The following is a 14,030-nucleotide window of genomic DNA, read 5'->3' on the forward strand; positions in this document are numbered from 1 at the left end:
TTTAAGCCAGTAGCCTTGGCAGAAAATGTCAGACTTCCCGTCTGGAGATATTTGTTCTTTTTGGCACATTTTCTAATGCTACAGAGAAAATGTTTGGGTGGAGATTCTTCACCTGTGTCCCCAAGAGATTTCTTAGTCTTCTTGAATTTCACAGGATAGAAACTTAATTCACAGCTTGCTTTCAGTTATTTCCAAGTAGGTATTTTTTTTTCTTGCCAATGGGAAGCCAAACCTTCTATCACACCCAAGGAGCCACTAGCAAATTGCATGCTAACGTACAGACAAGCCAAACCCAATGCATTGCTAATTGCCTTTGTACCACTGCTTCAGGCCTATGAAAGTTTGCTGCAATTGGCTGAGGCACGTGCGGGCCACGAGGCATTCTGCATCCCAATGTGTATATTGCCTGCTACTATTAGCAACAATGTGCCAGGCACCGACTTTAGCATTGGTGCTGACACTGCCCTCAATGCTATTATGGAGGTAAGATAAAATATGTATTTGTTTTACATGTACACAGAATTTACATAATGGGGATTACTAAAAGGTATAGTTAGAACTCTCCAGAGTCGCTGGGGCTCCAAAAAGATTAGAGGCATAGGAGGAGTAGGGATCCAGCCCAAGAGGGGTGGGGTTCTAGAAATAACTTGCAGAGAAATAGTGCATTGACTAATGATTGATAGTTGGAGATGAGTTAAAGTTGATAAAAGGGATTACAGTGGGGAACTCAAGGTCTTTGGTTACCTGTACCTCCACCAGAACCCTAGGAGGAGAGAGGGGTCCTGGTGTGGCAGAATAAACCTGGGATGAATTAAGGAGAAGTTGCTGCCCCTAACAGTGGCAACTGTGAAGGAGTGAGGAGCTCCAAGTGGATAGAGGAGGATCTGGAGCAGGGAAAACCTATTTAAGGCCAGGCTGCAGCTCTGAGAAATGCATCCCTGGAAGGAGGACAGCCACGAGGTCTGTGCCTGAGGGGAAGTGGATTGCAATCAAAGTGGAGGAGGAGCAGCCTTGGATTATTAGTGGCCCAAAGGGATGGGAAATGGACAGGAGAAGCTGTACATATGTTAACACCAACTGGCTCATTTTCGAAAGAGATGGACGTCCAAAAAGTGACATAAATTGGCATTTGGACGTTCATCTCACAGAAACGTCCAAATCGGTATAATCGAAACCGCGTTTTGGACGTCTTTCTCAGAAGTTCATCAGAAGGACGTCCAAATCTCACAAATCTCAAGGGAGCGTATCGGAGGCATGTTCAAGGCGGGACTTGGGCGTTCCTAAGACTTGGACGTCTTTGAGCCATAATGGAACAAAGCAAAAATGTCCAGCACTAAAACTTGGACGTTTTGAGCGAGACCTGTTTTTGTTATGAATAAGGCACAAAAAGGTGCCCCAAATGACCAGATGGCCACTGGAGGGAATCAGGGATGACCTCTCCTTTCTCCCCCGGTGGTCACTAACCCCCTCCCACCCCAAAAAAGTGTGTTGAAGAACATTACTTGGCAGCCTCTATGGCAGCCTCAGATGTTATACTCAGGTCCATGACAGCAGCATGCAGGTCCCTGGAGTAGTTTAGTGCACTTCAGAAGATGGACCCAGGCCCATACCCCCACTACCTGTTACACTTGTGCAGGAAATTGTGAGCCCTCCAAAACCCACCAGAAACCCACTGTACCCACATATAGGTGCCCCCTTCACCCTTAAGGGCTATGGTAGTGGTGTACAGTTTGGGGTAGTGGGTTTTGGGGGGCTCAGTACACAAGGTAAGGGAGATGTGTACCTGGGAGTATTTTATGAAGTTTAATGCAGTGCCCCCTAGGATTGCTGTCCTGGCATGTCAGGGTGACCAGTCTACTAAAAATGCTGGCACCTCCCACATCCAAATGACTTGACTTTGGACGTTTTAGACTTGGACGGTTTTTTTTTTTTTTTTTTTTTCGAAAATGGCTGAAATTCAAAGACATCCAAATTGTAAAATGTCCAAATCCAAGGGACGTTCATGGTATTTTGGAACACAAAAGATGGACGTCCATCTTTTTCGAAAATGACCTTCTCCCCGCTTTGGAATTTGGACGTCTTTGTAAAACGTTCAAATTCTGACAGATGTTTCTTTCAAAAATGCCCCTCCAAGTGACTTAAGCTGCAGATGTAAATAAGTTGGTGGGAGAATTTGACAGGAATTCCTCCTGAAGGGATAACTGATTTGTTGGATGTGGTTGGAGTTTGAAGTCCACCAAAATCTGTCTCCTAAAAACGTAAAGTGTTTGCCTGCCTGTTGCAGAAGTTCCAGTTCCATAGAAAAATTCTTGGAGTGGCTTGTGGTTCTTTGGAGCGGGAGTGAGGGCATTTGCTCCTTGGAATGGCAGAGAACCCTTGAGGAGCCTGACTTTATTCTCCAGTGCCACCGGATCTCTGTTCTGGACCTTGACCCACTCCCAAGCTCGCATAAGGCGGACTGTACTGTATGGGAAGAGTGGAGTGAGTGAGTGTGTGGTGAAATGGATTTTTGCTGTGACCCAGGTCGGGTTTGGGAACTGAGCTATGATAATTATTTCATCAGTTTAGTAGAAATTGGGGACCCTTATGGGAAAGTGCAGTAAGTTATTTTTTTGTACTTACTGTGCATTAGGTGCAAAAACTAGTGCATGGTAAATGCAGAGACTATGCGGTAAGTGTAGAAAGTGTGCCCAGCATGTGCCATGCATTTACTTCACAGGGCAGATACTGAATGGGCACCACTGGATTCAAAAAAGGGGCTCAGCTAATTCATGGTGGTAGATCAGTATTCTTCAGTGCAAGACCTGTGAGTCAGTGGTGGCCTTTGTCAAAACCCTCCCCTTGACCCTCCCCCCCCCCCCCCCCCCGCCTTCCACCTGCCTCCAAAGGCAGGAACAATGTCCAATTGCTCCTGCCTCCTACACTATCACTACACGATGCAAGGTTCCACATTAGGAGTCACTGACCAGGAAAGGGATCTAGGTGTCATCGTTGATGATACGTTGAAACCCTCTGCTCAGTGTGCAGTGGTGGCTAAGAAAGCAAATAGAATGTTAGGTATTATTAGGAAAGGAATGGAAAACAAAAATAAGGACGTTATAATACCTTTGTATTGCTCCATGGTGCGACTGCACCGCAAATGTTTTGTGCAATTCTGGTCACCGCATCTCAAAAAAGATATAGTGGAATTAGAAAATGTAAAGAGACGGGCAACGAAAAATGATAAAAGGAGATAAATATAGAAGCCCCTCCCACCAACACAACACCATTCCTGAGCCCCAAATCAGTCATGTGGTCTGAGGCAGAAATAAGAGAAGAAGCGGTGGGACCGTTATTTTCTTCTCCATGCTGCTATCAGCTATTGTGACAGGGAGGCCAGAGGAAGCCGTGGGGTATGAGAGGCAGTGGAACTACTTAGGCTAAGCTGCTGTGGGGAGAAAAAGAGGAATGGTAGGCCATGAGGACTAAAGGAGAGAGTGCACTGATAAAAAGGGACAATGCAAAACACAAATGTGTTCTGTTAATGTAAAATTAGATGTATTAGGCCAAAAATCTATCAGGATTAGGGTGAGTTGAAGTGAAGGAAGGAAGGAAGGAAGACCCAACAGAAACTGATACAGCTTGACAAAAAGGCATGATTTTCTGAGATGCCTTAGAGCAGTGTTTTTCAATGCAAGGCCCAGGCCCGGGGGGGGGGGGGGGGGGGCAATGGTGGGTCCCCCGTCATATTTCTGTTTTTTTTTTCCTGCTACTCTCTGCCTTGCAACCTCAATTCACAACAGAAAGGGGAATTGAATGGGGGGAGGGGGAGAGAGAGAGAGCTCACAATTGAAGGACAAGGCATTTCTCAGTACATGAAAAGAATGCATTTGGAAATGTTCATCTTGAGGATTCCCCTACTGAAAAGCTTGTGTCATGGCTTCACATGGGAAGATATTTGGCTGCTCTCCTTCAGCTCATTTGGATCCAAAGTGGCTCCGGCCACTGCCCTAGAAAGCTACATATATGTGGGATAATGATTCTGTTCCCAGGAAAATGCTATCAACTCGCAACTGTGTATTTTCCTTTTCACGTTAGTGTTTTCCTATAGTTTCTATTGATCGGACAAATATATCCAAATAACTTCAACCCATCCTCACTCAACAGTTCTGTAGAAGCCAGAACTCTTAAAGAGGGTAGATTTAGCGCCTGTGATCAGCATCCAGAAAAACTACAAAGGAAGCATAAAATGTGCCACTTAAGCAGAGAGCCTGCTCCTGTAAATCAGAGACGCATGTATATATCTATATGTATGTATAAAGTGTGTGTGTATATATATATATAATATATAACAGTATATTTCATTTAGTTAACAGCCTTTTTTTATCAAAGCAGACTAAAATACTATCAGGGAATAACTTTTGCCATTTCTACCTTATTGACACGCTAATACATTGTATTAGACCTGTGACCGCATCAAGCTGTCTGCCAGCGGGACGAAGCGCCGCGTCTTCATAATTGAGACCATGGGAGGATTTTGCGGATACTTGGCAAACATGGGAGCTCTTGCTTCTGGCGCAGATGCGGCCTACGTATTTGAAGAGCCATTTGATATCCGAGATCTCCAGGTAGGAAGTCCTCTTACCATAGGTTATGCATCCTTTACTGATGGCTGTCCAGGCCATTCTCCGTTTGCTGTATCATGCAAGCAGGAGTTTGCCTCAGGTGCTAAGAGCTCTCTTGATGCCTCAATCTCTTGGGGACTGAGAGCTATAGATTTATCAGAGATGATGTAGCAGGTGTAGGAGGATGGAGCAGGGAAGGTCACAGAAAAATAGTTTTAAGCATTGAAAAATGGACTTCTGTAGTATTTTATAAACTGAGAAATTGGCAAAATAAGGGAGTAAGGTTTAAATATAAAAAATGTTGATAAAAGGGATTATAAAGTCATTAAATCATGTTGCAGAGGTGCTTGTGATATCACAACACACACACTGTTCTTTTTTTTTTTTTTTCTAGGCTAATGTGGAGCATTTAACTGAAAAGATGAAAACCGGTATCCAGCGAGGCCTTGTACTGAGGTGAGGCACAGCAGTTATTTCATATTACTACTACTACTACTTAACATTTCTATTTAACATTTCTAGAGCGCTACAAGGGTTACGCAGCGCTGTACAAATTAACGAATAAGGACGGTCCCTGCTCAGAAGAGCTTACATTCTAAAAGACGAAATGCCAAGTTGGGGTAGATGAGATTTCCTGAGAAGAGATGAAGTGATTAGGTGCCGAAGGCGACATTGAAGAGGTGGGCTTTGAGCAATGATTTGAAGATGGGTAGGGAGGGGGCCCAGCGTATGGGCTCAGGGAGTTTGGTCCAAGCATGGGGTGAGGCGAGGCAGAAAGGGCGAAGCCTAGAGTTGGCGGTGGTGGAGAAGGGTACTGAAAGGAGGGATTTGTCTTGAGAGCGGAGGTTACGGGTAGGGACGTAAGGGGAGATGAGGGTAGAGAGGTAAGGAGGGACTGCAGATCGAGTGCATCTGTAGGTGAGTAGGAGAAGCTTGAACTGTATTCGGTATCTGATCGGAAGCCAGTGAAGTGACATCGATTGGTGAATGAAGCAGTGCTGCTGTTAGTCTTTTAATAGCATATTGTAGCTATCCACATCCAGCTTTACAGTACAATTCTGCAAATTGTGTCCTAAATGCATCAAAAGCCCAGAATATGTGAGCAAAGTGAGAAAAACTTTTATATCCTGTTCTTAACTGTCCAGTCACTGTAGTTCCCTCTGGAACCCTGCTAATATAGACCCTAAGTCTGGCCAATAGGTGTCAGGAGAGCAGAAACTTGATCCAGGAATTGAACGTGGGTGTTCTGCAAGGCAGTGCAGAATGCTTGTCAAAGAGTCACTGGGCCATATGCATCGCATTATAGGACATTTCAGTGCTTAAAAGGTCCTTTGAAATAAACCTTGCAGTAGGCAACTTTTGTTATTTTTAAAGAAATTAGGAGCCCTTTTTACCAAACAGCGGTAAAAAGTTGCCTTAGTGCACCCCACGTGCTAAGGCCATTATAAAATGGCAGAATTTCCTATTTTTTGTATTATTGGCCCTGCACTAATTTTGCACGGCCATTAAAACAGATTAGTGTGTGAGCCCTTAACCGCCACCCATTTTGTAGGCTGTAAGGGCTCACGCGCTAATCGGTTAGCACGCAGCAGCGTAACTGTGTTGATTAGCACAGAACATTCCCACCTCTGCTCTCACTGCAAAAAAATACATTTTATTTTTTAGCTTGTGGGTAACACACGAATATCCCGAAATTACCACAGAATGCATATGTCATTGAATCGGTGCTTATCACAGCTTTGTAAAAGGGACCCCTTGAAGACACTTATGCATAACAGATAGGGAATCTGAGGCACTCAGGTGGCTGTCCCGCATCAGTGTCCTCTTACTTCCATTACTGACAGAGTGCAAACAAGAAATAGAAGAGAAGTTTGATAAACTAGGAAAGCTAGAGCCAGTCTTAGCTCTGAACCCACGTTCCCTAAGCCATCCAGGCACTTTGTTATACAGCATCACTTTATCACAGATTTTTAGCACAGATATAGGTTGAGGTGGGCATGGGGAAATGGCATCCCTGTCAATATGAGTTCCTTAGATTCCACCCCTCCTCCGCTAAGTAAGCAAACAACTACACTTATTTAGCAAATATTTTAAAACTATTAATTTAAAGGCTGACATTAATGACTTCTAAAGCATATACAGTAGCAAGTCTATAATCTATTCATTTCTTTGATAATGGCAAAATGTACCGGAGGATTAAAATTTATATGTTTGCATTGTAACTGATTAAAAAAAGAAAAAAAAAACCCTCTAATTCAAATCAAAGCCCACCACTTCAATGTCGCCTTCAGCACCTAACCACCATACCATACCATATTCAGGAAATCTAGACTGCCCCAACTTGACATTTCGTCCTTTAGATTGTAAGCTCCTTTGAGCAGGGACTGTCCTTCTTTGTTAAACTGTACAGCGCTGCGTAACCCTAGTAGCGCTCTAGAAATGTTAAGTAGTAGTAGTAGTAATAGGTAGTTATTAAACACTGGAAAAACGCCATTTCTGGTATCTCCTTTCCCATGTCTTCCTTGGATCTTTCTTACTGTGTTAGTGCCTTTTCTGCCCAGCTGACCCCTCAGCTGCACAGCTTTTCAGCAGCTGTTGGGCCTCCCATTCTCTCACTGGCTCTGCTGCACAACTATTTCAAAGGGCAAGCATCACAACGAGTGACAAAGCCAGAATTGGCAAGGGTGGTAGGAAGAGGGGAGATTAAAAATGTGAGGGCAGGCTGCTGGGGAAATAGTGGTGGGATGGTATGTGCAGGTGGGAGTGCTTGTGCTGGTTACTTGAGGGAATTGTGGGTACCGTTTTATTATTTCAGTACATTTGTGTTATTGAAATGTGTACATATTCGATTTGGCCAGAAAAGGTACCCAGCAATGGGGAGTGAAAGGGATTTAGCTCACACCTTATTTTCAGTTGTACCTCAAGATGTATTACATTCAGGTACAGGAAATATTTTCATGTCACCAGAGGGCTTGCAATCTCAGGGGCCCTTTTACTAAGCCGCGTAGGTGCCTTCACGCACAAAATTGGATTTACCGCCCGGTTACCGCGTGGCCATTGCGGTAATTTCAATTTTGGCATGCGTCCGCGTCTGAAAAATATTTGTTATTTTCTGGCACGAGTCCGCTACACGCGTCTGAAAAATATTTGTTATTTTCTGGCGCACGTAACAAGTGGCATTTGACGCTCATAGGTCATTATCAGCCAGATTCTTTACCACTAGGTCAATGGCTGGCGGTAAGGTCTCAGGCCTAAAAAGGATTAGCAGCAATTTTGATTTTGCCGCACGTCCATTTTCAGCAAAAAAAAAAGAGGCCTTTTTTACAGGTGTGCTAAAAAATGGATTGGCGCACGCCCAAAACACACTCCTATGCTACCACAAGCCATTTTTTAGCGCGCCTTTGTAAAAGGACCCCTCAGTTTGTAGTTCAGGTAATGGAGGTTACGTGACTTGCCCAAGATACAGGAGACAACTTTTCAAAATTGATTGGGGGTGTTAAACTCAAAACAAATTGTCCCTTTTTGGACATAAACAAATATAGAAACCTTAAGTAAGTCAGTTGAGGCTCCCCACTGCAGCTACAGTTGCTCTCTGGAAGCACTGTTAATGCAACCTACATAATGCTAGTGATAGGGATTCTTCTTATATCTGGAGACAATAACTCAATATTTTCAGGCTCCAAAGTTATAAAATAACCAGTTAGCACTTGTGAGTGTTGTGCTGAGATATTGGAGAAATAAATTCAGGATGCAGCCAGAAGATAAAATTGAATAATTCTGAGACACGTGGAGCAACATTTTAGAAAGGATGTCTAACTCCGAATGTGGACGCCCATCTCACATGTACTTTAGAATAGGATACAGCTTGGTCTAAAGTATATGTGAGATGGACATCCATGCATTAGAAATATCCAGCATGAGCATCCATTTTGCAGACTGAAATGTCCAAATTACGAGCGGGGGATGACAAGAGACATGGATAGGTGTGTGGCAGCATAGGAACATCTATCTTATAAAATTGCCACACAGTCATCCATGCAGAGTAGAGTAGCATCTTAATGATTAGAGCAGTGGACTGAGAGCCAAGCAATCAAGGTTCAAATTCTATTTCACCTCTTTCTTATATATTTTTTAAAATTGTGAGCCCTGCAGGAATAGAAAAATACCTACTATACCTGAATGTACACTACTTCAAATAAAAAGCTGAAGAGGGATTTGAACCTGGTTCCTTGGTTCTCTTAGGCTACTCCTCAGATCTGTCTGCTACTTTAAGAATGTCTATAGTACCTGAAGCTGTCATAGAGCCTGGTATCCCTTGCTGGTTTTACATTTGGAAGAGAGGCAGGGAGACTGGGGGTATAAGGAGGTGTCATGCCTTAATCCCTCCAGTGGCCAGCTGCTCAATCAGAGCACCTTTCTGTAACCTGAATGTGCCAAGTACCATGTCTTAAATACAAACATCCATCTTTTTAGACATTTCCCTTCTGTGATCAGAGTTGGATGTCCATATTTTGGCCCTTCTCAAGTCCTGCTGAAAACATGCCCACACCACACTCCCTTGCCATATGGATGTAGCACAGTGTTAGATGGCCATGTTCTGGCTTTATGTAATTCAGACTTGGACATCCATACAATATGGATGTCTTTAAATACCAATTTTCAGATGTCCAAAATAAGAAAACTTCTAAAATAACCACCAAAATGTTGTTTAAACTGTCTACCAAATTCTCTTTTGGTACAGGAATGAAAACTGCAATGAAAACTATACAACTGATTTCATTTATCAGCTCTATTCTGAGGAAGGGAAAGGAGTGTTTGACTGCAGAAAGAATGTACTGGGCCACATGCAGCAGGTAAATACAGTGCTGATCTCTTACACCTGCATCGACACATCACCTTATAGATACAGCTGCCAAATGAAACTTGGATCACTGTTGTTGGGCAGCTACAAGTCCCAGCCAACCAGTGCTGATGTAGCCTTAATCACTGAGCGAGGCCCTCTTTATGTCACTCTAAGTGAGCAATGTGCTATCATGCAGCAAATTTCACTCAATGTTTGTAATTTTAAGTTCTCCGAGAACAAGCAGAATAGATAGCAAGTCCTCACAGCACAGGCGATGTGATTGACAGGAAGCTACTCCAGCTTAGAACTAGAAGCTTTTCTGCTGCCTCGTTGCACATGTGCATCATTTCCCACTTGCATGCATCATTGGAGCTTGCTTCAAGATTTATTTTTCCATCAATTTTACTATTTTTTTTGTAAGGTTACCACTTAGGTTCTGTTGCTGTCCTGTGATGCCAGTTTGTGCATCAGATTGAGGTCTGTGCAGGCCTCAATCAAAAGACCTTGGGCACCTAGCTAGGTGTATATTCCAAAATAAAGTTGTTTCATTTTGCTGCAACTATTTTTCAGGAGAACATGTCTCAGAGAAAAGTCCCCCATCAGCTTTAAAAAGTGCACCCAGTGCAGGAGGACCATATCCATGAAAGATACTCATAAATGGTGCCCGTCATACCTGGGGTCAGACCATTACGTCTCTTGTTTTAAATTATGTTCCAGATGCCTAAGAGAGATTTTTGTATCATGAGAAGCAGAGCAAACCTTTTTGGTGCCAGTAAGTCTGGTCCACCAACATCAGCATCAGAAGTATTGGTGTCTGGGGTCCTGGAGGTGCATCAGATGCTGAGGATGCATTAACATTTAGAATGTAATGATCACCTTTGATATCGAGCATCAGTAGAGGCCATCAGGACCAGTCACCCTCTGAGTCCTACTTGAAGGAAGGAATCAATCTAGTCTTTGATGCCAAGGGCTTATGATATTGAGTGCCAGGTGGCGGCTGGGGCACATTGACATCATGCTTCATTTGATCACAGCACAGAGAGAGCGAGTTCACTGGTGTCCTTGAAGTGCATCCTGCATGAGGACCATACAGCCTCCACAGACCTAAGACCTAGTATCAGATACTCAAGTGACAGAAGGACATGGTTACCCCTGCTGTACTCCAAGACATTTGTCGATGGCAGCCTTTGAGGAGCATCTCATAAGATTCGATGAGTGAATGGAATGCTTTTTTGCTCAATGTGATGCTGTGCGTGAACATAAGAGTAGCTATACTGGGCCAGACATTGTCCATCTAGCTAGTATCCTGTTTCCAACAGTGGTCAATCCAGGTCACAGGTACCTTGCAGAAACCCAAATTGTAGCAACATTCCATGCAACCAAGCACATGGCAAGCAGTGACTTTCCCCATGTCTATCTCAATAGCAGACTATGGACTTTTCTTCCAGGAACTTGTCCTAACCTTTTTTTAAACCCAGATACACTAAGTGCTGATAACACATCCTCTGGCAACGAGTTCCAGAGCTTAACTATTCATCGAGTGGAAAAATATTTCCTCCTGTGACTTTGTTAACATCTATATCAATTCAGAGAGAGATTCATGCACTGCTTGCAGGAGAGGCATAGACACCGAGACCCTGAAGGGCATAGGGGTCAGTGTTGACTGCACCACTGTTTATCTCCAGTGTGTCAGGGGAGGAAGCTTCACTGAGACATCAGATATATTGTCATTCAGGGGCTGATACTAATGGCAGTAGATAGACAGGAAGAGACCCAGACTTTTCCACTGGAATATTTTTTTAGGGCCAGACTCCTGCTGGGATTCTAATTATGAGCCAGGAGAGTTCAATTGGCTTACTGTCAGACCTACCTAAGCAACCCTCCTATGATAAGATAGTGGATGAGAGGAGAGGTGAAACAGTGCTAAAACCTATCATATCTTTCCCCTGCAACCACCAAATGTTATCCTTTCCTTTCTGAACACACTACCACATCTTAGCCTGTTTCAGCTTAATTGGCCAGTGCCGAATATCGGTTTCGCCAGTTAAGTTGAAACCCACTAAAAAACACTGAGATTCTCTACGCCGGTCACCGGAAATGGCCCGGCATTGAATATCCGGGCTCAGTGCTGACCGCGGGCTAACTCCCTTGGTCTTAATATTGGACCCATAAAGACCAGCACTACCCGGTATAGAGAAGTTATACTGGCTCGATGACTGTGATGCATGCTGCCACTGAAGTAATTCTGAAGCCATTCCCAAGCTTAGCATTGTGCACTGCAGTCAGACTGAGGATACCATGGAGACAGTGTGCCGGCTATTCAGCCATTTGGAGGCAGCCTGTATAAGTCCCATGGTCGTTTCCGGTGCCCAGCATTGAATATCTGGTTTTTTTGGACAGCTCTAACTTAACCAACTTTGTGAATATTCAGCACTGGCCGGTTAAGTTAATAGCAGACAAAAACAGAACTGGTATTTATGCAGTCCAATTTGCCTGCTAAACTTATCCGGCCAGCGCTTGAATTTTTGCGGATAACCAGCTATATCTTGCAATGTAGCCGGTTAGCTGCTATGCGCTAACTGTGAATATTCAGCAGAGAAAACCTGCTATCTTCCGCTGAATATTAGCAGTTAGCTGGCTAAACTCTTAACTGACCAGGAGCTGTTCCTGGCTGGTTAAATAGCCCTGAATATCAAGGGGGACTGTTCCTGATCCCTATGAGGGAGGGAGCTTGAGTCATTGTGCACTGATGACATAAAAAAAAATATAGTGGAATTAGAAAAGGTACAGAGAAGGGTGACGAAAATGATAAAGGGAATGGGATGACTTCCCTATGAGGAAAGGCTAAAGCGGCTAGGGCTCGTCAGCTTGGAGAAAAGACAGCTGAGGGGAGATATGATAGAGGTCTATAAAATAATGGAGTGGAGCGGGTAGGTGTGAATCGCTTGTTTACTCTTTCCAAAAATACTAGGACTAGGGGGCATGCAATGAAGCTACAAAGTAGTAAATTTTAAACGAATTGGAGAAAATATTTCTTCAGTCAACGTGTAATTTAACTTTGGAATTCGTTGCCATACACCATTATTAAAATGGACTTGAGGAAAATCCACTGCTTATTTCTAGAATAAGCAGCATAAAATTTATTGAACTGTTTTATGATGTTGCCAGGTACTCGTGACCTGGATTGGCCATCGTTGGAAACAGGATGCTGGGCTTGATGGACCTTCGGTCTATCACAGTATGGCAATACTTATGTATTTATCTGCCGGCTAAACTTCAGTTCTTCCCTACTGACTCTTGCAGTGTTGGGCTAGAGAGAAAGGTGTTTAAAAAATGGGGTGGGGCCAATCCAGTCATAGTGTTGCACGCTGCCCAATGAAAACTTGAGTTTAATTCCTGGGTATCCTGACTTGGCTGGTGCTGGGGATATTACAGAGGCAGTGTTCAGAGTCCCTGGCAAGAGGATGTCCCAGTCATTACACAATGGCGACACCTAGTGGTTTAGAGCATATGATTACAAGGCTCCAATGTGTGGCCCCTGCCTGAGGGCTAATGCTGCATTGATAGCCAAATGAGTTAGGAAAGGATATAAAATTTAGGGAGAAATGCCCAGGAAGTTGCAAATGAAGGCTCCAAGATGCTGGAAGCCCAAATGAACAAGAGGAATTTGCTGTTTCAAAAGAAAGTGCAAAGCCTTGGCCTTTCATTCTATAACAACAAAACAATGTGGCAAAATAGAACTGGAAAAGCCTAAAACAAATATAGCTACAGAAAAAAAAAAGAAAGAGGAAACCTGTGGAAGTGCACATAAAATCCTTTTTTTTTTTGGTTTGCTAACATTACTGTTAGTTGACTTCATTGTTTTGTGTAGAAGCTATAGGGGTATGAGTGGATAAGTGCTCTCTTCTGTGTGTGATGGATATTTAATCCTCTGTATTAGTCCTTTGAGTGGACAAAGCAGTTGTAACCTGCGGAGCCCTAGCACTCTCTTTAATTACAGAAGTGAGATGTTACAGCAGGCAGTCTTGTTAATGATATACATAACCCTATTTAAAAAGGCAGTCGAATCTCAGCTGAAATGAAATGACACAGTCATTCTGAAAATAAAGCCTTGTATTATAAAACAAATTAGGACTTTGCTGTAATTTGCTTTGTAAAGAATGCTAATGCACTTATGGGACTCCTCTTGAGAAAGTGGCTACTTCCAGTAGACGGCATGTGCTTCCTCATTGATTCTTCGAAAGTTGTCTCCACCTAGCACTGACTCAGCAAGGTTTACAGGAACAAATGCTAAAAGTGGTAAAAGATGAATGTGCTCAGTAGAAGACTACTACTATTCCACGTTTATAAGGCGCTACAAGGCTTACATAACACTTTACAGATGCAGAAGACCCTGCACGGTGGAACTTGCAAATGTAAAGGACACATGGACACCAAAGACAATGCTGATTTACTGGGTCAGGGATCTTTTTCTTCTAAGGGAGAGGACAGTCAGAGAGCTAGGTGAGTGGATGAGTAAACTTATGGTTAGTGCAGCAGGCTTTGATCCTGGCAGCCTGGGTTCAATTCCCACTGCAGCTCCT

The 14,030-nt window shown here is 43.4% G+C and overlaps 1 protein-coding gene across 4 annotated transcripts in view; it reads left to right on the forward strand.

Moving 5' to 3' along the window:
* PFKP (phosphofructokinase, platelet) overlaps positions 1–14,030 on the forward strand; it is a 193,550-nt gene that overhangs the window by 145,865 nt on the left and 33,655 nt on the right. For 2 of the 4 annotated variants that reach the window (XM_030198904.1, XM_030198886.1), the window contains exons 16-19: positions 331–483; positions 4,443–4,607; positions 4,999–5,060; positions 9,346–9,457. In XM_030198904.1, the coding sequence (XP_030054764.1) occupies positions 331–483; positions 4,443–4,607; positions 4,999–5,060; positions 9,346–9,457 (492 nt within the window). The remainder of the gene's footprint in view (positions 1–330; positions 484–4,442; positions 4,608–4,998; positions 5,061–9,345; positions 9,458–14,030) is intronic. The other 2 variants (XM_030198897.1, XM_030198914.1) reach the window with 1 other exon arrangement.

Source organism: Microcaecilia unicolor, chromosome 1, assembly GCF_901765095.1.
Source record: "Microcaecilia unicolor chromosome 1, aMicUni1.1, whole genome shotgun sequence".
Classification (NCBI taxonomy): Eukaryota; Metazoa; Chordata; class Amphibia; order Gymnophiona; family Siphonopidae; genus Microcaecilia; species Microcaecilia unicolor.